This window comes from Garra rufa, chromosome 4 (genome assembly GCF_049309525.1).
Source record: "Garra rufa chromosome 4, GarRuf1.0, whole genome shotgun sequence".
Lineage (NCBI taxonomy): Eukaryota > Metazoa > Chordata > Actinopteri > Cypriniformes > Cyprinidae > Garra > Garra rufa.
Window position 1 is genome coordinate 19,569,026 of NC_133364.1, and position 27,108 is coordinate 19,596,133.

At 31.2% G+C, this 27,108-nt stretch overlaps 1 protein-coding gene across 5 annotated transcripts in view; it reads right to left on the reverse strand.

The window, feature by feature from the left end:
• anks1b (ankyrin repeat and sterile alpha motif domain containing 1B) overlaps nt 1-27,108 on the reverse strand; it is a 258,420-nt gene that overhangs the window by 45,235 nt on the left and 186,077 nt on the right. For all 5 annotated transcript variants that reach the window (XM_073838818.1, XM_073838817.1, XM_073838816.1 and 2 more), the window contains 2 exons: nt 20,785-20,883; nt 17,852-18,004 (listed from right to left, as the gene is read on the reverse strand). In XM_073838818.1, the coding sequence (XP_073694919.1) occupies nt 17,852-18,004; nt 20,785-20,883 (252 nt within the window). The remainder of the gene's footprint in view (nt 1-17,851; nt 18,005-20,784; nt 20,884-27,108) is intronic.

Genomic DNA, 27,108 nt, shown 5'->3' on the forward strand with positions numbered 1-27,108 from the left:
TGAAAAACTATGAGAATAAAGTCTGAATATTTTGAGAATAAAGTCAAAACACTACATTAATAAAGTCGCATTACGAGAATAAATTCTAAATATTGTGAGAATAAAGTCGAAATACTACAAGAATAAAGTTGAAATATTACGAGAATAAAGTCGAAATAATACAAAAATAAAGTCAAAATACTACAATAATAAAGTCGAAATACTACGAGAATAAAGTTGAAATATTACGAGAATAAAGTTGAAATACTACGAGAATAAAGTTGAAATATTACGAGAATAAAGTCGAAATAATACAAAAATAAAGTCAAAATACTACAAGAATAAAGTCGAAATACTACGAGAATAAAGTCTGAATATTTTGAGAAAAAAAGTTGAAATACTACAAGAACAAAATAGAAATTACAAGAATAAAGTCGAAATATTACGAGTATAAAGTCAAAATACTATAAAAATAAAGTTGCAATATTTCGAGAATAAAGTTGAAATGCTACAAGAACAAAATAGAAATTGCGAGAATAAAATCGAAGTGTAATAAGAATAAGGTCGAAACGTGAGAAAAAGTCGGAATACTACAAAAATAAAGTTTAAATATTACGAGAATAAAGTCAAAATAATACAAAAATAAAGTCGAAATACTACAAGAATAAAATAGAAATTAGAACAATAAAGTCATAATATTACGAAAATAAAGTCGAAAAACTATGAGAATAAAGTCTGAATATTTTGAGAATAAAGTCAAAATACTACAAGAATAAAGTCGAAATTACGAGAATAAAGTCAAAATACTACATTAACAAAGTCGCAATATTACGAGAATAAAGTTGAAATATTACGAGAATAAGGTCGCAATATTGTGAGAAAAAGTCTAAATACTATAAGAATAAAGTCAAAATATTACAAGAACAAAGTCTGAATATTTTGAGAATAAAATTCAAATACTACAAGAACAAAATAGAAATTACAAGAATAAAGTCGAAATACTACGAGAATAAAGTTGGAACATTTCTAGAATAAAGTCAAAATTCTACAAGAATAAAGTCGAAATTACGAGAATAAAGTCAAAATACTACAAGAATAAAGTCGCAATATTACGAGAATAAATTTTAAATATTGTGAGAATAAAGTCGAAATACTACAAGAATAAAGTTGAAATATTACAAGAATAAAGTCAAAATATTACAAGAATAAAGTCAAAATACTACAGGAATAAAGTCAAAATTATGAGAATAAAGTTGAAATATTATGAGAATAAGGTTGAAATATTGTGAGAAAAAAAGTCAAAATACTACAAGAATAAAGTCAAAAGATTACGAGAATAAAGTCGGAATTTTCGAGAATGAAGTCGAAATACCACAAGAATGAAGTTGAAATTACGAGAATGAAGTCAAAATACTACAAGCATAAAGTTGAAATATTAATAGAATAAAGTTGAAATACTACAAGAATAAAGTAGAAATTACGAGAATAAAGTCAAAATATTACAAGAATAAAGTTGAAAAGTTTCGAGAATTTAAACAGTAGAAATTAAATTTATATTATTTTAAGAGTATAGCCTATATTGGGCATGCAAATGGCCCAGATTGAGAGCACCAGGAGAAGTTGCCAGGCCACCAGAATTTTAATATTGTTCTCTCTCTGCTTTCTCCACCCCCCCCCCCCCTCCCTTTCCCTTTCAACATGAGTTCCAGAGCTCAGCTGCCGCACACTGCAGTAAGATTGCGATACATTCATCCTGGTCTCATTTGTACCTCGTTTAAAACACAACATCATCTTAAGCCTGGCTGACAACATTTTAGAGTTGGCTGTTGGGAAACATGAATGTCATCCAACTAGGATTAACAAGCTGAGCCAACAAAACCCAACAAGCGTCAAAGTTGTTGTTTGCTGGGGCAGCGGGAAATAGCCTTAATTCAACTGGCTCAAGCTCTGTCTTACACTTTAACGCTAGCAGATAAACACCAACATGACAGCCGACAGTTATGGCTCTCAATATTCAAAATGTGTGAGGGATATATGTACATATAGGTTATATAAAGGCGACTGACAGAAATAGATTCTGCAGCAGCGCTCCTTACTTGACTCACCAGCACAAAAAATGCTTGTTACTATATATTGGTATTAACCAATTAATGATATTTAATGCTCATACTCATTTTCATTTTCCTACTTTACTTGGATTACTTTAAAATTTTACTAAAGACCAAAAAACTCAATTCTTGAAATTCGTTTGTAATAATGAAGCTAGTATCTCAGCGTGTAATCTTTTTTTATATACGTAGCAAACTAATTTCAAGGACTGGGTTTTTTGCGCTTTGGTGGAATTTATTGATGACTGGGAATTGTGTTCTATGTGTATGGAAGCAAGCACTAGATCCTCCTTTTTTCATTTTAGATTACCTTTAACATTTAAGTTCCTCTTTAGAACATGAATAATTAAATAATTTGTTAAATATACTCTTTAGCTAATTTTAAATGAATATTCGTGTTTCCATACTGCATACTGTAATGTTGTGATGGATAAATTTACATGGAGCTTGTAATACAAATGAATTTATTGTTTATATGTGTTGTATTTCTACGTTTTTTTTTTTTTGGACCAAATAACTTTGGACATTTACTGGTTACTAGATAAAAATTAAAAAAATTGAGTAATTAGAGTAAAAAAATGGAGTAAATATTTTTTTATTTACAAAAAAACTGATATGTAAAAATGTGATATTACACATCTGTATTTTATTTTAAATATATTCAAATAGAAAACAGTTATTTTAAAATGTTAACAAATATTTCATAATATTCCAAAATTGTACTGTCTTTTATTTTAAATATATTCAAATAGAATACAGTTATTTTAAGCTGTGATATTTCATATTACAAATCTTTACTGTCTTTTATTTTAAATATATTCAAATAGAATACAGTTATTTTAAGCTGTGATATTTCATATTACAAATCTTTACTGTATTTTATTTTAAATATTTTCAAAAAGAATATAGGGATTTTAAATTGTAAAAAAAATATTTTATTATATTACCAAATGTGTACAGTATTTTAAATATTTTCAAATAGAATACAATAATTTTAAACTGTAATATTTCATGATATCACACATTTTACTGTATTTCATTTTAAATTTATTCAAATAGAATACAATTATTTTAAACTAATAACATTTCACAATATTAAAAAAGTGTTTTTTTAGTTATAGCTATTTTAAACTGTAAAAATATTTAATTAAAAAATATTAAAATAATATAAAAATACTGTATTTTATATCAAATATATTTAAATAGAATACAGTTAATTTAAACTGACAATATTTCATAATATTACAAATTTGTCCTGTATTTTATTTGAAATATATTTAAATAGAAAACAGTTATTTTAAAATGTTAAAAATGTTCCATAATATTGTAAAACTTTTATGGTATTTTATTTTAAATATATTAAAATAGAATACAGTTATTTTAAGCTGTAATATTTAATAACATTACATTTTTTATTGTATTTCATTTGAAACATATTCAAATAGAATAAAGAGTTTGTACACTGTTACACAAAATTTGATAATATTTTGCAATATTACATTTTAACTGTATTTTATTTTAAATATATTTAAATAGAACACAGTTCTTTTAAACTGTAAAAAAATGTAATGTTACAAAATTTTTACAGTATTTTATTTTAAATATATTCAAATAAAATACAGTTACATTTAAATAGAACACAGCTCTTTTAAACTAATAGTATTTCATGATATTACGCATTTTTACTGTATTTTACTTTAAATATATTAAAATAGAACACAGTTATTTTAAACTGCAATAATATTTTACAACATTACCATTTTTTTACTGTATTTTACTTTAAATATATTTAAATAAAATAGTTATTTTGAACTGCAATAATATTTTACAACATTACCATTTTTTACTGTATTTTACTTTAAATATATTTTAAAAAAATAGTTATTTTAAACTGAAAAAATATTTAATAATATAAAAACTAAATTATTGTATTTTATTTTAAATATATTCAAATAGAATACAGTTAATTTAAACTGTAATAAAATTTCATTATAAATTGTACTGTATTTTTGAACAAATAAATGCAACTGGATGTGCATAGAAAACTACTTTTAAAATCTTACCAACCTCAAACGTATAAAAGCATAATGTAAAGTCACCCGTAATATTTAATAACATTACATTTTTTATTGTATTTCATTTGAAACATATTCAAATAGAATAAAGAGTTTGTACACTGTCATTTAAAATTTGATAATATTTTGCAATATTACATTTTAACTGTATTTTATTTTAAATATATTTAAATAGAACACAGTTCTTTTAAACTGTAAAAAAATGTAATGTTACAAAATTTTTACAGTATTTTATTTTAAATATATTCAAATAAAATACAGTTACATTTAAATAGAACACAGCTCTTTTAAACTAATAGTATTTCATGATATTACGCATTTTTACTGTATTTTACTTTAAATATATTCAAATAGAACACAGTTATTTTAAACTGCAATAATATTTTACAACATTACCATTTTTTTTACTGTATTTTACTTTAAATATATTTAAATAAAATAGTTATTTTGAACTGCAATAATATTTTACAATATTACCTTTTTTTACTGTATTTTACTTTAAATATATTTAAATAAAATAGTTATTTTAAACTGCAATAATATTTTACAACATTACCTTTTTTTACTGTATTTTACTTTAAATATATTTAAATAAAATAGTTATTTTAAACTGAAAAAATATTTAATAATATAAAAACTAAATTATTGTATTTTATTTTAAATATATTCAAATAGAATACAGTTAATTTTAAACTGTAATAAAATTTCATTATAAATTGTACTGTATTTTTGAACAAATAAATGCAACTTGATGAGCATAAAAAACTACTTTTAAAATCTTACCAACCTCAAACGTATAAAAGCATAATGTAAAGTCACCCGTTCATTATCACAAAACAAAATTCTAACAGTTTTGTCGCAAAACAGACACCCTTATTCAGCTACTCATAAAAACAGCTGCCTTGGATAACAGTCGGTTATACAGTTCAGTGATCATTACACAAAAGTCTTTGACTGTGAAACGACCAATCAGAATGCAGTATTCTCATCCGTGTAATAAATACATTTTACTGTTAGAAACCCAAGCCTCCTCCATGAACGTCACGCTTAATCTATTTTTACATGGGTGCTTGGTGGCAGCCCTTAAGAAACAGCCCTCTCACGGCCGCCAGGGCGTGAGGGGCCACTGGATCATCTTGATACCCAGTACTGGGGGAATAATCTCAGCTCACCCCCACCGCGAGAACAACACTCAACATGGTCACGGGCCAAAAATGTGTGTCAGTATGCGTCAATTCAACACATGAACCCACAGGCCTACCCACCCACACTCGTACATATACAACACACACACACTTACATATACAGAACAGCCCTCAATGTGTCTTTTGGTATTAAAGCAAATGTTTTATCATCGTTAAGGTGTGAGGGAGTGCAATACAGGTGCCAAAAGAAAAGAACAGATAGACAGAGAAAAAAAAACGGGGAGACCGTGTATATGTGTGTGTTTGATGGGCCTGCTGTGTTAACGAAGGCAGTAGCCATCTGCTAGTGTAAGAAAAGACAATTTGCAATCTGTGCGTTTGGAGAGGTGACAGGAAGTAATGAAAACAGGAATGCAACACAAAGGACATGGAAATGCATTACAACACACACACACACACACACACACACACACACACACACACAAAGAAAGAGAGTCTGCGAATTGTAAGTGTCGGACCACGCACACTTAAAGGATACATGCCCTTACACACTTACTCACACACAAACACGTCAGTTTTGAATCATTCGTACTTCATGCAAGCTGTCTCTATGGTAACTACCGCTAGCAGTCATGGCAACCGGGTAACAGTTGTCAAAAAAAACGAGCTAAACTATTATTACGAGCTAAATGACTTCTGACCGCCTACCAACACAACCCGAGCACGGCAAACATAAACCAGCGGCTGCCGAGAAACACAACTTGGCGCAGCGTGTGACATGTAAGAACAAGTGCTATTTAAATACATTAAAAGCAATGGTAACAATCAGAGCGGCGCTAAAAATACAAGACCGTACAAGTCGTAAAATGTCATTTTAAGCATGTTATATGTTTCTTTCTTAGAGCCGCGTGAACCGACGGAGAGTGAGCTTATTCACAGTCCAACAGAAAACCACCACGGCTTAAACCAGACATTTTTTGGATGCAAAAAACAATCAAAATAGTTTTATCGTAATATGAGCGTGCTTTAAAAAGCCACAGGCTTGTGACCGCTCGGCCACGAGCGCCAAATACTCCATTTGGTTCAAAACTAGTCCAGGCTGGTTTGGATCAATTTTCTTTGGAGATTAAACTCATGATGTTCAAACTACATCACAAGTGATAAAGTCAATAAAAATATAATTATGAAATAATTAATGCAACGTATGAATATAAGAGAAGTAAAATTCGTTTATAATAAAAATTAAAATAAAATGATAAAATAATTATCCCCACAGACAGTACAGTTTATATATATAATATGAATAATTACATATGTTTAATATATTTTAATATTTTATGCATTATTATTATCATTATAATTATACCTATACCTATATATTAATATATAATTACTTTAATATATAATATCAATATGATTTTTATTTTTGTATTACAGTTTATATGTATAATATTAATAAATTATATATTTATAATTATAATTGAATATTATATATATATATATATATGTATATATATAATATTCAAACAATTAGAACTATATATACACTATAATATAAAATTACTGTAACATATATTATATTATATATATATATATATATATATATATATATATATATATATATATAATGTTGTATTAGTCATCATTTATATTAAAGTTTACATATATATAATTTAATATATTATATAAAATATAATTTATATATATACACACACACACACACACAATAATATATTAATATAATTATATTATACTTTGTATTAGTTTAAATATATATATGTATTCAAATAATATTCAAATACTTTTAACTATATATAACTATATATAATATCAATATAACTGTAAACATTTATATTATAAAATTTAATATTTTATATATTATATTAATATTACATACATATTAATTACTATTATATAATATGATTATATATATATATATATATATATATATATATATATATATATATACATACACACACACAATTATGTATTAAAGCATATATATATATATATATATATATATATATATATATATATATATAATTATATATATATATACACATACACATACATATATACACACACAATTAATATAATTTTATATTATATATAATATTAATGTTATTATAATTATATATTTGATTAATATGTCTATCACGGGTGCTTAATTTGGTCTGAGCTTTTATATTACAGTGTATTACAGCATTTTTGTAAACTTTTTGGCACACAATATGTAGCAGAAATGTCCTTTTTTAGTTTTATACTGTAGTTTTCAAATTGTTACGTAGAATAAGAAGCTTTTCTATAAAATGCTGTGAAAACATTTATTCTTTATCTAATTAAATTCTAAATCAAACAAATAATGAATTAAAACTGATTTAATTCATTATTGTTTGATTTCAAATTTAATTGGAAAAAGAATAAATGTTTAAAATAAATCAAAACCTATTAAAGTCAGCACATTTAGATATTACTGCAAAACGGAAATCTCTTCACAAGTCCATTTTCGTGAAAGAATTTTGTCTTTACAGTGATGGTCATAATTGTGTGTGTGTGCGAGAGAGCAATCATAGAGTTGCTTGGGAATGCAGACATGTTGAGCCCTGTTATGAATATTATCAGATGAATGCCTGCGGTAACCCTGAGGCCGGACATACACACGCAAGTCTACCACTCGCTAATGCGGAGTATACGCACTCATATACAGGCTTTTACACGCATGGAATGATGCTGTTGAAACATACAAGAAACACTGAGACATACAAGATACATACAAACGTGAAAGCTTTGACGACTGACATCAGCTGCCTTTGTTTAAAGAGGTTGTTTGCTTTACGTCAATGTCTCAGCTTGCTCACACTGAATTACTTGGCTTCTCCTTCAGGAGACAAAAACTGGTGTGTCAGAACTGTTCAGAATTAAAATACGGTCTGAATTATGACATATATCTTAATATTCACAATGAACCTAGCGCTACATGCAAGTCACAGGCCAGTTTTGCCAAACTTCTGACATTTAAACTGAGGGGAAAAAAGCTAATACGTGACCCTGGATCACAAAACGCAAGTAACACAGGTAGGATGTTCTGTTAATTTCCTACAGTAAATATAACAAAGCTTAATTTTGTAATTAGTAATATGCATTGCTAAGAACTTCATTTGGATAACTTTAAAGCCGATTTTCTCAATATTTAGATTTTTTTTGCACTCTCAGATTCCAGATTTGCAAATAGTTGTATCTCAGCCAAATATTGTCCTTAAATCTTAACAAACCATACATTAAAGGGTTCATTTATTATGCTTTCGGATGATGTGTAAATCTCAATTTCAAAAAAATTGACCCTTATGGTTTTGTGTCCATGTAAAAATAAAATGTGATTAGAAAAAGAAAACAGGGTTGAAAGTTACATTACACAATTTACACAGATACTGTACCTACTGTAATATTATGTAATGTGTTCCAAATAGCTTGGAAATCCAAGCTGCCAAACATAGATACCTCTGGTGTTTCCATGTATTGATATATTTAGAACATAGTATATTTATGTATTATCAATCAATATTATCAATACCTTGGCAAAGCAATACTAAATCATATTTTAATTTTGAAACAATTCACTGGCCAAAAAAGAGTGATGGAGCCACCTAGTGAACAGAAGGTGCATTACAGCTTGAGAAACAGCTGCAAAATTCACAAACTTATATAAAAACAGGCTAAGAAGTCATATTTTCAAACATAATGAATGATAAACTTGCCTCAGTCAATCCAAGATCAAGATCAAGCTGAATGAGGTGACATACACTGCCGTTCAAAAGTTTAGGATCAGTAAGATTTTAAATGTTTTTAAAAATATATATATTTTATGCTCACCAAGGCTGCATTTACTTGATCAAAAATACAGAAATAAACAGTAATATGGTGAAATATTATTACAGTTTAAAATAGAATTGATTTATGTGATACAAAGCTGATTTTTTTATCGGCCATTACTCCAGTCTTTACTGTCACATGATCCTTCAGAAATCATTCTATGATTTATTACTTTTATTACCAATGTTGAAAACAGTTGCGCTGACTAATATTTTTTTGCAACCTGTGATTCTTTTTCAGGATTCTTTGATGAATAAAAAGTTAAAAAGAACAGAATTTATTCAAAATAGATATTTTGTCTAACAATATTTTGAACAAATATATCACTTTTTTATCAATTTAACGCATCCTTGCTAAATAAAAGTAATAATTTTATTGACCACAAAGTTTTAAATGGTAGTTTAAATTGCATATTAAGCAGCACAAGTGTTTTCAAATAAATCAGCATATTAGAATGATTTTTGACAAATCATTTGACACTGACGACATGTAACGATGCTTAAAATTCAACTTTGCATCACGGGAATAAATTACATTTTAAAACATATTTACATAGAAAACAGCTTTTTTATACTGAAAAAAAAAATATTACTGTTTTTTTTTTTCTGGATTTTTCATTAAATAAATGCAGCCTTGATAAGCATAAGAAACTGATCCCAAACTTTTAAATGGCAGTGCATTGGATCATTAATTAGATTTATCTTGGTTCAAATGTTACTCTCACTGAATCTCTGAACAAAATACAAAGACAGCATGGAAATATCAAAGATATTAAGCAAATAAACGTATAGTGATCAAACAAATACAGTAATATTAGATACATAGCACATTATACACACAGATATTCAGTATCTTTCAAAAGTTTGGGGTCAGTATGACTATTTTTTAAAGAAATTCATGTTTTTATTTAGCAAGGATGCATTAAATTGTTCAATTGTAACAGTAAAGACTAAAATGTTACAGAATATTTCTATTTTGAATAAATGCTGTTTTTTAAACTTTCCATTTATCAAAGAATCCTAAAAAAAAAAAAATATTAAAGCAGCACAACTGTTTTCAACACTGGTGATGATATGAAATGTTTTACAAGCAACAACAAAGCATATTAGAAAGATTTGAAAGTTTCTGTGACACAAGGACTGAAGATCCAGGAACAAATGACATTTTATAATATATTACAACAGAAAACAGTTATTTTAAAGAGATAGTTCAGCCAAAAATGACAATTCTGTTATTAATTCTCACCCTCATGCCGTTCCAAACATGTTAGACCTTTTTCCATCTTCAGAACACAAATTAAGATATTTTTTGATGAAATCCGAGAGCTTTTTGACCCTGCATAGACAGCAACTGACATGTTTAAGGCCCAGAAAGGTAGTAAGAACATCATTGAAATAGTCCACGTGGTTTACCACATCAGTGGTTTAACCGTAATGTTATAAAGCCATGAGAATACTTTTTGTGTGCAAAGAAAACTAAAATACTGACTACATTCAGCAATTCTTCCCTATTTTAACAATATCCTTGCTACAGTACTCAGCCTTAAACGTGGTAGTTGTGTTGCTGTCTATGCAGGATCAGAAAGCTCTCGGATTTCATCAAAAATATCTTTGTGTTTCAAAGATGAACAAGTAATTAATGACAGAATTTTCATTTTTAGGTGAACTGTCCCTTTAAATTTTAAGCATAAGAGACACCTTTTAAAGACTTATTAGGTGCATACTTGGGTATAAAATGAACTTTGACCTTATTACGCCACAGTGCGCTTGTGTAATTGTGTTTGCGAGCAGCAATAACACACGTCTCGTCACTGTCTTGTCCAGCAGCCGCGGCATCTGTTGCCCTGAGCGTTTATGAGCTGATCTAATCTGGCTCACTCCACAGATGCTATTTCTCTCTCCCACTGCCCTCTTTCTCTCTTCTCCCTTGCCTCTCTTCACACTATCGCTTCTCAATCTCTGAACCAAACAGCAACTGCTGCGCTATTGGTCACCATGCTTCATTTTAAGGATGACATTCTCTAGGAAACCCGAAAACAAGGCAGTGTTCTGTCCCCTCAGTCGCTTTCTCTCCCTTCCTCTACTTGGCTTCAGAGGAGGGCACTGCTGTGTACTACACTGCATAAAGTGTCTTCTCTTTCAATCTGAGAGTCTCTCAGTCTCATTTACAGCAGAGAGTTCAGGACAGCGACCCGGGAGACAGAGGCGCTCTGTGATCTGTCTGAAGCGAGGCTCATTAGGGGAAGTTCAGAATGTCCCATTCCATGAACAGCTCAACTACTCGAACACACGCACACACAAAGTCATAGAAGATCGTTCTCTGCATATCCACCTGCTTTTTCAATCTCTTTTCAAATAGTCTAAGCTTGTGTTAAAGAATAGTTTTTCACACAATAATAAGTGGTTTGTCTTAATTTACTCACCCACATGCCGTTGCAAACCTTCCAAAGCTGCAAATTTAACTTATGCACAAAACTGGAATATCGCATAAACCATTTGCAAATAAGCACCGTTTCCATCCAACAAGTCAAAGAGAACAAAAATGTCACTTCCTGATAAACTGGCAGTAAATATCACTAAGAAAAGTAGGAGAAGCCACTGAATATAATTGTTTTCGTGTATAATAAATTACTTGAGCCTCAGAGCAAGCAGGTGAAACACAATAAATACAGTCATTGCTTTTGGAAGTAGATTCCTGCTGTTTGGAAACACAGTCGTGTAAGACTGTTCTGGGAGGCAATTATACAGAAATATTTTGATGACAGACTTCACTCGGGCATTTAAAGGGATGGTTCGGAGTAGAATTGACTTCATTGCTATGCACTCCGAAGCCCATGTAAATACCCCATCCGAAGTTTTTTTTTACCTTAGTCAAACATTTATGGAGATATTAGAGTTTTTCCAATTGCTTGTTACAGGAGTGAATGGTACATGTGATGTATCTCGTAAATTGCACCACTAAACGTGCAAGTTATCTTACCAAACTTGTGCAGTAGTGTAAATAGGTTATGTACTCACAAAACGCTGCATCAGAACATTTGTAAGTCCACCATGAGTGTTTTAAAAACACGTTTTAGCCGATCCCTACTACTCTCAAAAACTACAAATGGCGACACGTCGACGTCACTTCCCTGGTTTGAAAAAAGCACGTAAAAGTCCTACAAGTTGACATGCACACAGATGTAGTAGGAGGACTTTTACGTGCTTTTTTCAAACCAGGGAAGTGACGTCGACTTATAGTTTCTGAGACTAGTAGTTCTCGGGTAAAACGTGTTTTTAAAACACTCATGGTGGACTTACAAATGTTCTGATGCAGCGTTTTGTGAGTACATAACCTATTTACACTACTGTACAAGTTTGGTAAGATTACTTGCACGTTTAGTGGTGCAATTTACGAGATACATCACATGTACCATTCACTCCTGTAACAAGCAATTCGAAAAACTCTAATATCTCCATAAATGTTTGACTAAGGTAAAAAAAACTTCGGATGGGGTATTTAGATAGGCTTCGGAGTGCATAGCAATGAAGTCAATTCTACTCCGAACCATCCCTTTAAGGATGACCTTAACAACATTTCAGATGCTGTGCAACAATATTTGGTCCATTGGTTCGTCAGGTTTTACCATCCAATCACGCAAAGTCACACTTCTCTGATGCACATGGAGGAATTTATTTTGCAAATATGCTTCCTTCTCCCATTATTTGCATTAAACTTTTTTGGTACAAGTTAAAAACCACCTCAAGCAAGCATAAAAACGAATTAAAGGATTTTTTTTTTTTTGGCATTTCCATCACTCTTTTCTGATACGATACTTCAAAATGTGCATAAAAACAGGGTGTTGGAAACTGTCATTTTTTATATCCCCCCCCCCCCCCCCTAAATGTATATTTAGTTTAGTTTAGAATGATTTTTAATTCAGTTGTCATCCAAAATGTTCATGTCGTTCTTCAGTTGTAAAGAAATTATGTTTTTTGAGGAAAACATTTAAGGATCTGTCTCGATAAAGTGGTATTCTATGGTGCCCCCGAGTTTGAACTTTCATAATGCAGTTTAAATGTAGCTTCAAAGGGCTCTAAATGATCCAAGTCGAGGAAGAAGGGTCTCATCTAGCGAAATGATCAGTTATTTTCTAAAAATATTTACAATTTATATACTTTTTAACCTCAAACGCTCATCTTGTCTTGTCTAGCTCTGCGTAAACTCTGTGTATTCTGGTTCATGACAGTTAAGGTATGTCAAAAAACTTCCATTTTATTTTCTTCAAAATCGTCCTACATCGCTGCAGAAGTACCGACCCTGTGTTTACAAAGTGAACATGCAAAGAAGGTCAAACGCCCTTTACGAAAAAACTAAAACAGCGATGTAGGGCAATTTTGAAGAAATGAGATGAGAGTTTTTCGACCCTAACTGTCTTAAACCTGAATACACAGAGTTCAAGCAGAGCTAGACAAGACAAGATGAGCGTTTAAGGTTAAAAAGTATATAAATTGTACATTTTTTTTTTTTTTTTTAAGAAAATAACTGATCATTTTGCTAGATGAGACCCTTTCTCAGCTGGGATCGTTTAGAGCCCTTTGAAGCTGCATTTAAATTGCATTTTGGAAGTTTAAACCGGGGGCACCATAGAAGTTCATTATATGGAGAGAAATCCTGAAATGTTTTCCTCCAAAAAATTTTTTTTTTTTTACGACTGAAGAAAGTAGGACTCCAGATGGTACAAAATGCTGTAGGCAGGTTTCTAACTGGGACTCGCAAACAAGAGCATATTACTCCGATCTTAAAGATTGGTTACCAGTGTGTTATAAAATTATTTTTAAGATACTGCTGTTTGTTTTTAAATCCTTAAATGACCTTGCTCTCTCCTATCTGTCTGACTTATTAAATGAAAATAAGCCAACAAGATGTCTGACACTGACAAGAAATCAATCCTCGGCTCAGCCTAGATTACAGCAAAAGACAAGAGGTGATTGTACATTTGCAATAGTTGGTCCGAGGCTATGGAATAACCTTCCTTTGACTGTGAAAACTTCAAAATCTGTCTATAAGTTTAAAACGAAACTGAAATAGCATCTTCTTACCTTGGCTTTTTAAATTTCTGTATGTTAAATTATTTCCTTCGTTTTTTTTTTTTTATGTTGTAACTTCTTTCTTTCTCCTGTTTTTTCTTTATGTTAAATTTGTGCAGCACTATGGTCAACTGTTGTTGTGTTTATCAGTGCGTAATAAAATTCTTGAATGAATGAAATGTGCATTTGTATATATATACATAATACATTTATACAGGACACACACACATACAGTGCCTTGCGAAATTATTCATACCCCTTAATTTTTTTCACATTTTGTTATGTTGCTGCCTTATGTTAAACTACTTTAAATTACTTTTTTTCCCCCACATCAATCTACACTCCCTACTCCATAATGGCAAAGCAAAAAAATAGGTTTTTAACATTTGTGCAAATTTATTAAAAATAAAAAACTGAAAAGATCCCGTTGCATAAGGATGCATACCCTTTTCTGGGACACTCGAAATGTAGCTCAGGTGCATTCATATTGCTTCTAGATGTTACTACACTTCGAGTGGCGTTAAACTGTGGCAAATTCATTTGAATGAGTATAATTTAGAAAGGCACACACCTCTCAGAAAAGGTCTAACAGCTGAAAATGCATATCAGAGCAAAAACCAAGTCCTGAGGTCAAGATAACTGCCTGTAGAGCTCAGTGACAGACTTGCGTTAAGGCAATGATCTAGGGAAGAGTTCAGAAAAAAATCTGCTGCATTGAAGGTTCACAGAAGCATTATCCATAATTGAAGACGATTGGAACAACTAGGACTCTAGAAAATGTCTGCCAGCCCCCATCCAAGCTGACAGAGCTTGAGAGGTGAAAAGGTGAGGCAAAGATTGGCAGATGTGCAAAGCTTGTCACATCATACCCAAAAAAAGACTTGAGGCTGTAAAGGTGCTTCAACTATGTACTGAGTTAAGGGTATGAATACTTATGCAATGTACTTATTTCAGTCTTTTATTTTTAATAAATTTGCAAAAATATGCAAATCTGGTTTTTGCTCTGTCATTATTATGGTGTATGGAGTGTAAATTGATGTGGGGGAAAACTAATTTAAAGCAGTTTAACATAATGCTGCAGCAAAACAAAAGGTGAAAAAAAATGAAGGGGTATGAATACTTTTGCAAGGCACTGTAGTATGAAAACATTAACTTTTACTTTGAATCAATTAATAACAACTGATTGTTTTGCAGCTCTAGTCCTCACTAACTTTCTGGGCCTTGAACGTGTCAGATGCATTGCTATCTACGCAGGGTCAGAAAGCTCTTGGTTTTCATAAAAAAATATCTTCATTTGTGTTCCGAACATAAACAAAGGTCTTATGGGTTTGTAATGACATGAGGGTGAGTAATTAATGACAGAATTTTCATTTTTGGGTGAGCTATCACTTTAAGCAAACATTCTGCCAACATCAGTGTTAATGAAGTTGTGAATTGGAAACCTGAGGGAATGACAATGTTAACAAAACATGCACACGCATTCATACTATGGTAGTTTGTTTCACCACAGTTGCAAGGTCACAGCACACATTTGCAAACCCAAACAATCAGAACACCTCCAACAACTATTTTTTTGCTAAATGCATTCATTCAAAACTATAAAACCACAAATTTTCCTTACTCTGTCTCCCTCTTGTGGCCAAACCATGTGTTTATTCCCACTGCAGCATTCTAGTTACTTTCCACAGCGAGTGGGTGTGTGTGTGTGTGTATTTTTTTTCGAGAGCTGAAGAAATCACATCCCACATTATTATATAATCTGCTCATTCCTTCTCTCTGTTTCTCTTTCTCTCCCTCGGCTGAAAATGAGTGAAATTAGCATACGTGAGGCTGTAATTAGAGTCATTTAACACCATATCTGTTAAAGCAACACATCACGTGATCTCACTGTCATCAAACATGCCATTTAGTCTTCATCAAACACGGGAAAAAAAATCCATCAAGCATTCACAATATGTAATTACAGGTAAAATATAGTTTCATTTGGCTGATAAAGGTTGCATTGATACGAGTGTGCGGATATATGTTCTCCTGCAGAAATATTTCCCAGATGTGCAGACTATACTATAGAATCTCCAAAACAGATCAAGTTATCCTGAAATTTATTCCGTTCTGTGTCATGCCGGAGACGCTACTATTATATCTGTGGTTTTCGCTGCAGTCGAAAGCAAGACAGATCGGACAGGATTGTTTATCAAACAAATACAATTACAGGCAAGATTCAGAGCCGACCGAAACTCTATTACGACAAATCGGCCAATAGGATGTCAGAATGATTCAGGATGATGTCTCAACCTCTGGTTGTCATTTCAAAGGTCCTCCAGCAAATCTTGTTTCAAAAGACAGCTTCATTCCAACAGCACTAACACAACTATAACAGAATATATGGCTAAACACGTGTGTGTGTGTGTGTGTGTGTGTGTGTGTGTGTGTGTGTGTGTGTGTGTGTGTGTGTGTGTGTGTGTGTGTGTGTTTGAATTATTTTTTAGAGATTACACTCAAAAAGTGTGATTTATAGCCAATAAACTACTATTATATTATATTATATTATATTATTAATACATTCATTTAAGATTTATTCACAATTTGCATGTTTTTTTTGTTTACATATATTAAAAAGAGTGATTTACAGCCAATAAAATATTTTATTATATTACATTTTTAATACATTTATTTATAATCTCTTCTCTTATGCTCATCACGGCTGCATTTATCTGATCAAAAATACAGAAAAAACTGTAATATTGCAAAATGTTATTACTAAATAAAATAATGTTTTTTTTTATTTTAATATACTTTAAAAAATAATTTATTCCTGCGATGCACATCTGAATTTTCATTAGCTATTACTACAGTCTTAAGTGTCACATAATCCTTCAGAAATAATTCTAATATGCTGATTTATTAGTAGAATTATGAATGTTGGAAACAATTGTGCCGCCAAATATATATTTTTGGAAACTGTGATTCTTTTTTCAGGATTCTTTGATGAATAACACGTTCAAAAGAACAGGATTTATTCAAAATATAAATTGTTTCTAACAATGTAAATCTATGCTATCACTTTTATTTATTCATTAAAAGTAATAATTTCTTTAAAAAAAAAGAATAAAACATTTAATGACCCCAAACTTTTGAACAGTAGTGTATATTGATCGAAAACCTTTTAATTTTAAATAAATGCTGTTTTTTTAACCTTTTATTGATCAAAGAATTCAGAAAAGTATCACAGATTTCAAAAAATATTAAGCAGCACAACTGTTTTCAACATTGATAATAAATCAGCATATTAGAATGGTTTCTGAAGGATCATGTGACACTGAAGACTTGAGTAACTGAAAATATAAATGTTTAGTTTTTTTCTGTATTTTTGATCAAATAAATGCAGCTTACACTCACTATTAGTAAAATATTATTAAATTATATTATATCATTAATACATTTTTTTAATATTCATTCCCAATTTGCATGATTTTTCTAATTTTATTACCTAATATTTCCAGGTTTACCTTGATTACAATCATTACAATCCAAACAATAAATCATTTAGACTGAATTTCATCAGAACTTAGCAACAGGCAGGAAATAAGATAAGCAGGACTTACATTAATGAGCTCGATCTCCCAGATCTTCTTGACCAGCTCCATGGAGGTGTAGCCGTTGATGAGGAAGGACTTGGTATAGTCACCCAGCTCCAGAGACTCCAGCCATTCGGCCACTGAGGTGGGGTTATTTCCATCATAACCAATAGGCCGCACCTTCACCAACAGAGAAACAACTGTTAAACTACCATATCAGTAACACAACCTGGACAGAGTTTGGGTTATGAATAAAAAGGTCCAGCAACAGGAAATGTTGTTATTCTGTGCTGGAAACACCTGCTTAGACTGCTAGCATGAATTTCCATTCTGGACCACATTGATTGGCGCCTGTCTAGCCAGTAAATAGGAGACAGACAAGCTAACAAAACAAAACTTGTGTGCTTTATTCCTAGGGAATCATTCCCACATTTACTGATAAAAGAACATATATTGAATACACAGCAAAAGGCTTTGGATAAAAGCTGCCACATGCATAAATGTAAATGTAAATGAAAGCACTGACTTGCAGATGAGAAGTTATTCCTCATATCTCTCTCTCACACACATACCATTACCTGTGCTTAATCTGAAATTCAACTTCTTTTTAAAGGCATAATTTTCATTTTGAACCTCTGCTTTTCCATATAATGTAACTTAATGGGTCCGGTCCGTTGAGCACCAAAATGACAAAAGAAGCACCATAAAAGTGGAAAATTATAGTGAAAAGTGACTTTAATTGGGTCTTTTCTTTCTAAAATGCTATTACATGCCTTCAGAAGATTTATTGTATACAGTGTACAAGATGTTTTATGCTTTTTTGGATGTCAAATCCATAACTTACAGTTGAAGTCAAAAGTTTACATACATTTTGCAGAATCTGCAAATTATTAATTATTTTACTAAAATAAGAGGGATCATACAAAATGCATGCTATTTTTTATTTAGTACTGACCTGAATAAGATATTTCACATATAAGATGTTCACATAGTCCACAAAAGAAAACAAAACAAAACAAAATTTATAAAAATGACCCCGTTCAAAAGTTTACATACACTTGATTCTTAATACTGTGTTGTTACCTTTTTTTTTTTTTTGTTTAGTGATAGTTGTTCATGAGTCCCTTGTTTGTTCTGAAAAGTTAAACTGCCCGCTGTTCTTCAAAAAAATCCTTCAGGTCCCACAAATTCTGTGGTTTTTCAGCATTTTTGTGTATTTGAACCCTTTTCAACAATTACTGTATGATTTTGAGATCCATCTTTTCACACTGAGGACAACTGAGGAACTCATACTCAACTATATTCACTCACTGATGCTTCAGAGGGAAAAATTATGCATTAAGAGCCAGGGGTGTAAACTTTTGAACAGAATGGAGATGTGTACATATTTCTTAATTTGCCTAAATCTGATATTTCTTTCTTTCTTTCTAGTACTGCCCTTCAAAATCTACAGAAAATACTTGCATGTTTCCCAGAAAACAAAATAAGTGAAATTTACCCTGATCTTCAAATTCAAAAAGTTTTCACCCCGTCCCTTAATGCATTGTGTTTCCTTATGTAGCATCAGTGAGCATTTGAACCTTCTGTAATAGTCCCTCAGTTGTCCTCAGTGTGAAAAGATGGATCTCAAAATGATACAGTCATTGTTGGAAAGGGTTCAAACACACAAAAATGCTGAAAAAACAGATTTTGTGAGGCCTCAAGGATTTTTCTGAAGAACAGCAGGCAGTTTAACAGTTCAGGACAAACAAGGGACTCATGAACAACTACCACTAAACAAAAATAAAAATAAAATAAAACAGCTGTGGATCACTTAAGAATCAAGTGTATGTAAACTTTTGAATGGGGTTATTTTTTTATAAATTCCACTATTTTATGTGTCTTTTATGTGAAATATCTTATTCAGGTCAGTACTTCATTAAAAATTACATGTATGATCCCTCTTATTTTGGTAAAATAATTAGCATTTTGCAGATTCTGCAAGCTGTATGTAAACTTTTGACTTCAACTCTATACGAAAAAGAGCAGCAAGAACATTCTTTTAAAACATTTTCTTTGTGTCCCACGGAAGAAAGTAAGTCATACAGGTTTGTAACCACTTAAGGATGAGTAAATGATGACAGAGTTTCCTTTTTGGCTGAACTATCTCTTTAAAACTCACCCCTTTCGTCTCATGTTTTCTCATCTGTTTGAGTAAAAGAGGTTTGCACATTAGTGTGTGTGCTATCTATCTTATCACCACACAACCATTCCCCTCTGCGGTGTCCTTTCAGAGATTGTGAAGGAGAAAGGGAGTGCAAGGTTGTTTGGGACACAAGTGAGATTTATTTGATGTCGGGTCTCCTGCGCGCACACACACACACACACACACACACACACACACACACACACACACACACACACACACACACACACACACACTCAATGCCAGAAGCTTAGCTGGATTACACTAGAGGGGGTCTTAAATTGAGTATTCTTGGGGGAGGGTGCACCCTGGGAAGTGTATGTGATAAATGTGGATAGCATGAAACCTCATTTAGTAATGAAATCCATGACACACACATGTGTCACATGCAGAATTTCAATGATCAGCACGTGTTTTGCAATGTAAACACGTGTTCACCTGTTCAGTGTCTTTGTGTGGCACTGAGATCAGTGATGCTCCCATTAGGATTGCCTGACCGTAACATATCAACCTTTTACGAGTCAGCCATTACATTTGCAATAACATAGAAGTGATAGCTGAGTATATCATCTTTAGAGCTTTACAGCCACTGGTCACTATTTTTTTGTTGTTGTTTTTTATGGAAGAAAGAAAATCTTGAGGGAATGTTGAATCCCAAGGGAATGGTGAATTTGTTTTAATTACAAATTTGGTTACAGGCGCATTGTTAGCTGATATTTTTGGAGCTGAAAGCACCCCGTGGGAGCCCTAGGATGTCCCCGATGTCTGTACTCACCCTTGGCAGCAGACGAATAGCCTGAAGAAGTCGCTGTCTGTGGGCAGAGTTTAAAATCCCGATCTCTAGCAGGTCCTGGTCTTCCACGACATTACTACCCTACAGGGAAAAAAAAAAAAAAAATTAATCATTTGTACTACTATAAAGGTTCAACAATAACATACAGTACAGGCCAAAAGTTTGGACACACCTTCTCATTCAAAGAGTTTTCTTTATTTTCATGACTATGAAAATTGTAGATTCACACTGAAGGCATCAAAACTATGAATTAACACATGTGGAATTATATTTAATTCTATATATACTATATATACTTCTGCGCAACACAACTGATGGTCCCAACCCCATTTATAAGGCAAGAAATCCCACTTATTAAACCTGACAGGGCACACTTGTGAAGTGAAAACCATTTCAGGTGACTACCTCTTGAAGCTCATCAAGAGAATGCCAAGAGTGTGCAAAGCAGTAATCAAAGCAAAAGGTGGCTACTTTGAAGAACCTAGAATATGACATATTTTCAGTTGTTTCACACTTTTTTGTTATGTATATAATTCCATGTGTGTTAATTCATAGTTTTGATGCCTTCAGTGTGAATCTACAATTTTCATAGTCATGAAAATAAAGAAAACTTTGGTTCAAAGGTGTGTCCAAGGTGTGTCCAAACGTTTGGTCTGTACTGTATGTTTACATAGGTTCAAAACATACAAATAATAATAAACCATATTCCCCTGCAAAAAAAATCTAATAAATAAATACATAAAAAAATGATTACTATTATTATTGTAATTATTTGGACTTTAATATTAGGTTGAGTGCAGCAATGACACCTGGTGAGGTAATAAAAAATAAAATAAACAAATAACAATAATAATAGTAATAATAAGCAAACAAACAAACAACAATAATAATCAATACTGCACTGGAAAAATAAATTAACAATAATAATAATAACAAAAATCAATATTTCTCTGCCAAAAAAAAACAGTAGACTGCAACAATGACACCTGAAGTAGTAAGAAAAGAATCAAATAAACAAATAATAATAATAATGAACATATAAATAAAAACAACAAACAATAATAACATATAAATATTAACAATAAACATACAGACACTAAGAAAAAATATTACAACACTAACAATGACAACAATAAATAATAATAATAATAATAATCAATATTGCCCTGCAAAAATAAAATAAGAATAAAAGTAATAAGAATAATTAGTGTAATAATCTGGACAACTTTGGAATAAAGTTGACTGCAACAATGACACCTGAAGTAGTAAGAAAAGAATCAAATAAACAAATAATAATAATAATAATAATAATAATAAACATACAATAATCAATAATGCCCCACAAAAAACAAACAAAATTGGTGTATAATTTGGACTATTTTGTAATTAGGTTCACTGCAACAATGAAACCTGTTGAAGTAGTTATTTTTGATTACAGAATCAAATAAATAATAATAATAATAATAATCAATAGTGTCCTGCAAAAAAAAACCCCGAAACAAAACAGCAGACTGCAACAATGACATCTTAAGTAGTAACAAAAGGATCAAATAAACAAATAATAATAATAATAACAAACATACAAATAAAACCACCACCACCAACAATAATAATAAACATACAAATATTAATAATAAACATACAAATACTAATAATAATCAATATTTCCAGCTAAATAATAACAATAATAATGGCCCACAAAAATATATATAATAATATATAATAACACTACTAATAATATTAATAATAATAATAATAATAATAATTAGTAGTAGTAATTTGGACTTTGTAATCAGGTTGACTGCAACAATGACACCTGTTGAAATAGTAACAAATTCTTCTTATGATTTTTGATTACAGAATCAAATATATAAAATAATAATAATAATAATAATAATAATAATAATAATAATAATAATAATAATAATAATAATAATCAATATTGTCCCACAAAAAAACAGTAGACTGCAACAATGACACCTGAAGTAGTAACAAAAGGTGCAAATAAACAAATAATAATAATAAACATACAAATAAAAACAACAACAACAACAATAATAAATACACAAATACAAATACTAATAATAATAATCAATATTGCAGCAAAAAAATTAAATAAATAAAAAAAATGTCCAACAAAAAAGTAATAATACTAATACTAATAATAATAATTAGTAGTAATAGTAATTTTGACTTTGTAATCAGGTTCACTGCAACAATGACACCTGTTGAATTGGTAACAAATTTTTTACTATTATTTTAATTATCAAATCAAATAAACAAATAATAATAATCTATTTTTCCCTACAAAAAAAAAAAAACAGTAAACTGCAACGACACTTGAAGTAGTAACAAAAGAATCAAATAAACAAATAAAAATAACAAACATACAAATAAAAACAACAAAAATAATAATAAACAATATTGCCCCACAAATAATAATAATAATAATAATAATAATATTAAATAATAATTTATTATTATTATTATTATTATTATTATTATTATGAAGCTTGCACAGAATCCATCTAGTTTACAAGGACACATTATAAATAAAGCCTAAGAGACAATTTGCTCTAATTAAACAAAAATTGCCCTCTTCAGATCACATGAGCAACCCAATCAAGAGACCCATAAGCCCATCAAACATTATTCAAATCAACAATCCACAACTTGATATGCACAGGTGCAAGAAACACATGCTGTCTCACACGCCCGCCCACACACACACACACACACACACACACACACACACACGTGCGTATACACACAGCGCACTATTAATCGACTGCTGTTTCATGCTGGGTTTCACCTTTAATGACCTTTTCGGTTACTCCAATCAGACCAATCAACCTCCTATCCAACAGGGCCAGAGATGTGAAAAAAACACACCATTCCTAACAAACACACAAACATGCAGCTTCCCTCATAGGATTAATAGTTTCTCATTTCTGCCATGTGATTCCTACCTAAATAGGAAACACAAAGATCCACATGAAAACGAAAGGTGAATGAAAACATGCTGACAGCTAATGCACTCCAGGATGTGTCTGTATCACTCCACAAAGCTGGATAACCTTGATGATCCCACTCAAGTATAATGTATAGCCGATGAAATCACTTGTGAGCACCAGCATCTGCTCCATTCACAGCAATACAATCCAGACCAGACTAATGGCATGCCGAGTTGAGTTAGACTGATTGCAGGTGTCCCAAGACATTACTAATCAGTCACAGCACAGACCTGCTGAAAGTACACTGCTTGCTGCACCCTGCATACTGCACACTGCCTGCTATTTTTTATAGCACAGTATGCATTATGCAAAGATAAATGTTTGTAAGAGTATTATACTTTATTGCTGTCACATTACACTCCATGATTAATTCAGCAAGCGGGCGGCATTAAGTTATCACCTTGGAAATTAATACACATTTAATCCAAGCTTGTGTAAAAATGTCTTAACTCTTAGCAGTCTGGTCAAATAACGGGTCAAGAAAAAATATGTTTGTAATTACAGTTGATAATACCAGGTAATTTGCAGTACAAAGGTCAGGTTGAGTGCATTGCATTTTGAATATTTTATTCTTTGCACATTCTTTTTTTGGCAAATGCAATAGACAATCTGAGTATTCAATGCATAATGACAATTTGGAAACTGTGCATAATATAGACCAGTTTGGTGTTTGCAAACAGTGATGCTGTTTTTTTGTGGGCGGAGTCTGTCTGGTGGCAGAAAATGACAGTTTTCAAGTAGCAGTCAATGGAAGTCAAGGAATAAACGAACAAATAAAGGTAAATTTGAATTTATATTTCAAAATTTTGCCTTAATTCTCGCAATTCCGAGATTATATCTCACAATTCTGATAAAAAAAAAAAATTTACTAGTCACACAGAATGATGAATTTATATCTCACACTTCTGGCTTTTTCCCCTCAGAACTGACAAACTTGCTATTGTTGAGCTAGAAAAGTCTGAGTAGAGATATAAAACAGGTAAATGTTATCGAAAATGTTATAGGTTGAAATAGTATTTCATGTTGTAACTGTAGGGCTAATACAATATTTCCCATATGAACTACGTATGTGAATATTATCACCACCAAACGTCCTCTAAAAGATCTCCAAGTACAGAAGAAGTGTCATACAGTTTTACAATACAATACAGTTTTACACCGACAAAGAAAAAGGAGTAAAAATAAAAAGTCAAATGTATGCAGACTTATTTTTTAAATCAGATTTATGATTTAAAACTAAAATAATCAAAGCAGGTTTCGTCTCTTTAAACGTCCGCGTTTAGCTTCAAATGGCTTCTTTGATGACAGTATTCTATAAAAATGATTTGCATTCCGATTCTGACATCCAAAGGCACAAAAATGTATCTTTTCTCTTATTCTATGGGTTTTACCAGTTATTCTCTACTTGTTACCATGTTTTTCTGCCACAATGCACATGCAGCTGCAAGTGATGTAACTTTAATGTCTATTCCCAATTGGTCTATACATACTGCATACAGCAGAAATAATAGTGTGGTACAGTGAATTAATTTATGCATATGCAAGTAAAAGTGCTGGCAACATAATACAGTTTTACACTGAATGTGTTTAACACTGCAATCATTCATTGTTTAGCCCAAAAAAGAGAAATAATTTGTGTTCTTATGAGTAAATGTGTGAACTTTCACTGCATGAACAAAACAAAAACAAGAGAAAACAAAAAACAAAACAAGACAAAACAAAATACAAAACTAAACAAAAAACTAAAACAAAAAATTGCGAGTGTACATCTTGTAATTCTGACTTTTTTCTCAGAATTGTGAGTTATAAAGTCAGAATTATGAGATATAAACTGACAATTGCGTGTTATAAAGTCAGAATTGCAAGATATAAACTCACAATTATTAGAAAAAAGTCAGAATTTAGATAAAAAGACAAAGCTGAGAACATCATTCTTTTCTACCCCTAAAATTGGACATAATAACTCACAATTGCGAGTTTGCATCTTGCAATTCTGACTTTTTTTTCTCAGAATTGTGAGTTAAAAAAGTCCGAATTGTGAGATATAAACTCCCAAATGTGAGTTATAAAGAATAGCAAGATATAAACTCACAATTATTAGAAAAAAAGTCAGAATTGTGTGATATAAACTCATAATTCTGAGTTGTGAGTCAGAATTTAGATAAAAAGTAGCAAATCTGAGAACATATCAGTCTTTTCCGCACAATTACGAGGTTATATCTCACAATTCTGAGAAAAAAGTCAGAATTCCGAGATACAAACTCTCATTTGTGAGAAAATTCAGAATTGCAAGATTTTATTACACAATTCTGACTTCATTTCTTGCAATTCTGAGAAAAAAAATTAGAACTGTGAGATAAAAAGTTACAATAATGTGGCGGAAACAGGCTTCCATACAAAACACATAGTAATCTGTGTGAAACTTCATATTAAACAAATATTCATTTATTTGTGATAAACTGCCAAAACCTATTCTCATCAACTAGTCTTTAAATCACAACCAAACTTCCTCTAAAAGATCTCCACATACAGAAGTGTTATCTACAAAAAAAAAAAACGATGTTTTGAGGAGTGTATCAAATTTCCATCATGACAACTCTCCGAAGATTTTACCATTGCAATGGCTATGACAATGTTGATATACTTTATCTCGCCAGAATTGATCTGCTACGCTGCTGTTGGTTATTGCTGTTGTTGCAAAGCAAGCACAGAAACTTGCTACTGTCAATATATACAGTACATACTTAAGACATACTGCTGCTGCACAAGTAACATATACAACAACCCGTAGCAGACTTATACAGGTGGAGCTGGGGAGGTGGAGGGTTTCAGATTAACTTTGAAAGCACTAACCAGCTGTTTAAATGTAAAGCAGCAAGCTCATTGGCTGTGTATGCAACATGAACCACTGTGAATATCATCAGTTTGCATTAATGATCCATCAGCCCGCGCTTATAGAGTTTCATGACAGAACTTGGCATTTCATTTAATATCAAAATGCAAATTAATATAAAATAATGCAACAGTGGGAATGATCTAGCATTCAAACAATGTGAAGGTTAAAGAGCACTAGTGAATTGTGAGATATAAAGTCACAATTCTGAGAAATAAAGTCACAATTCTGAGAAATACGCATGAAAGGAACCAACAGCATCTCAAACCCTTGTAGCAAGTTCAGAGTAAGATAAATGACCAGCACAATGATGCTAAATTGTTTGTCTCAAAACTCCCCTAAGTCTTGAAGTGAGGTACCACTATTATCCTTCTGGCACTTAACTCACTCTCAGAAAAT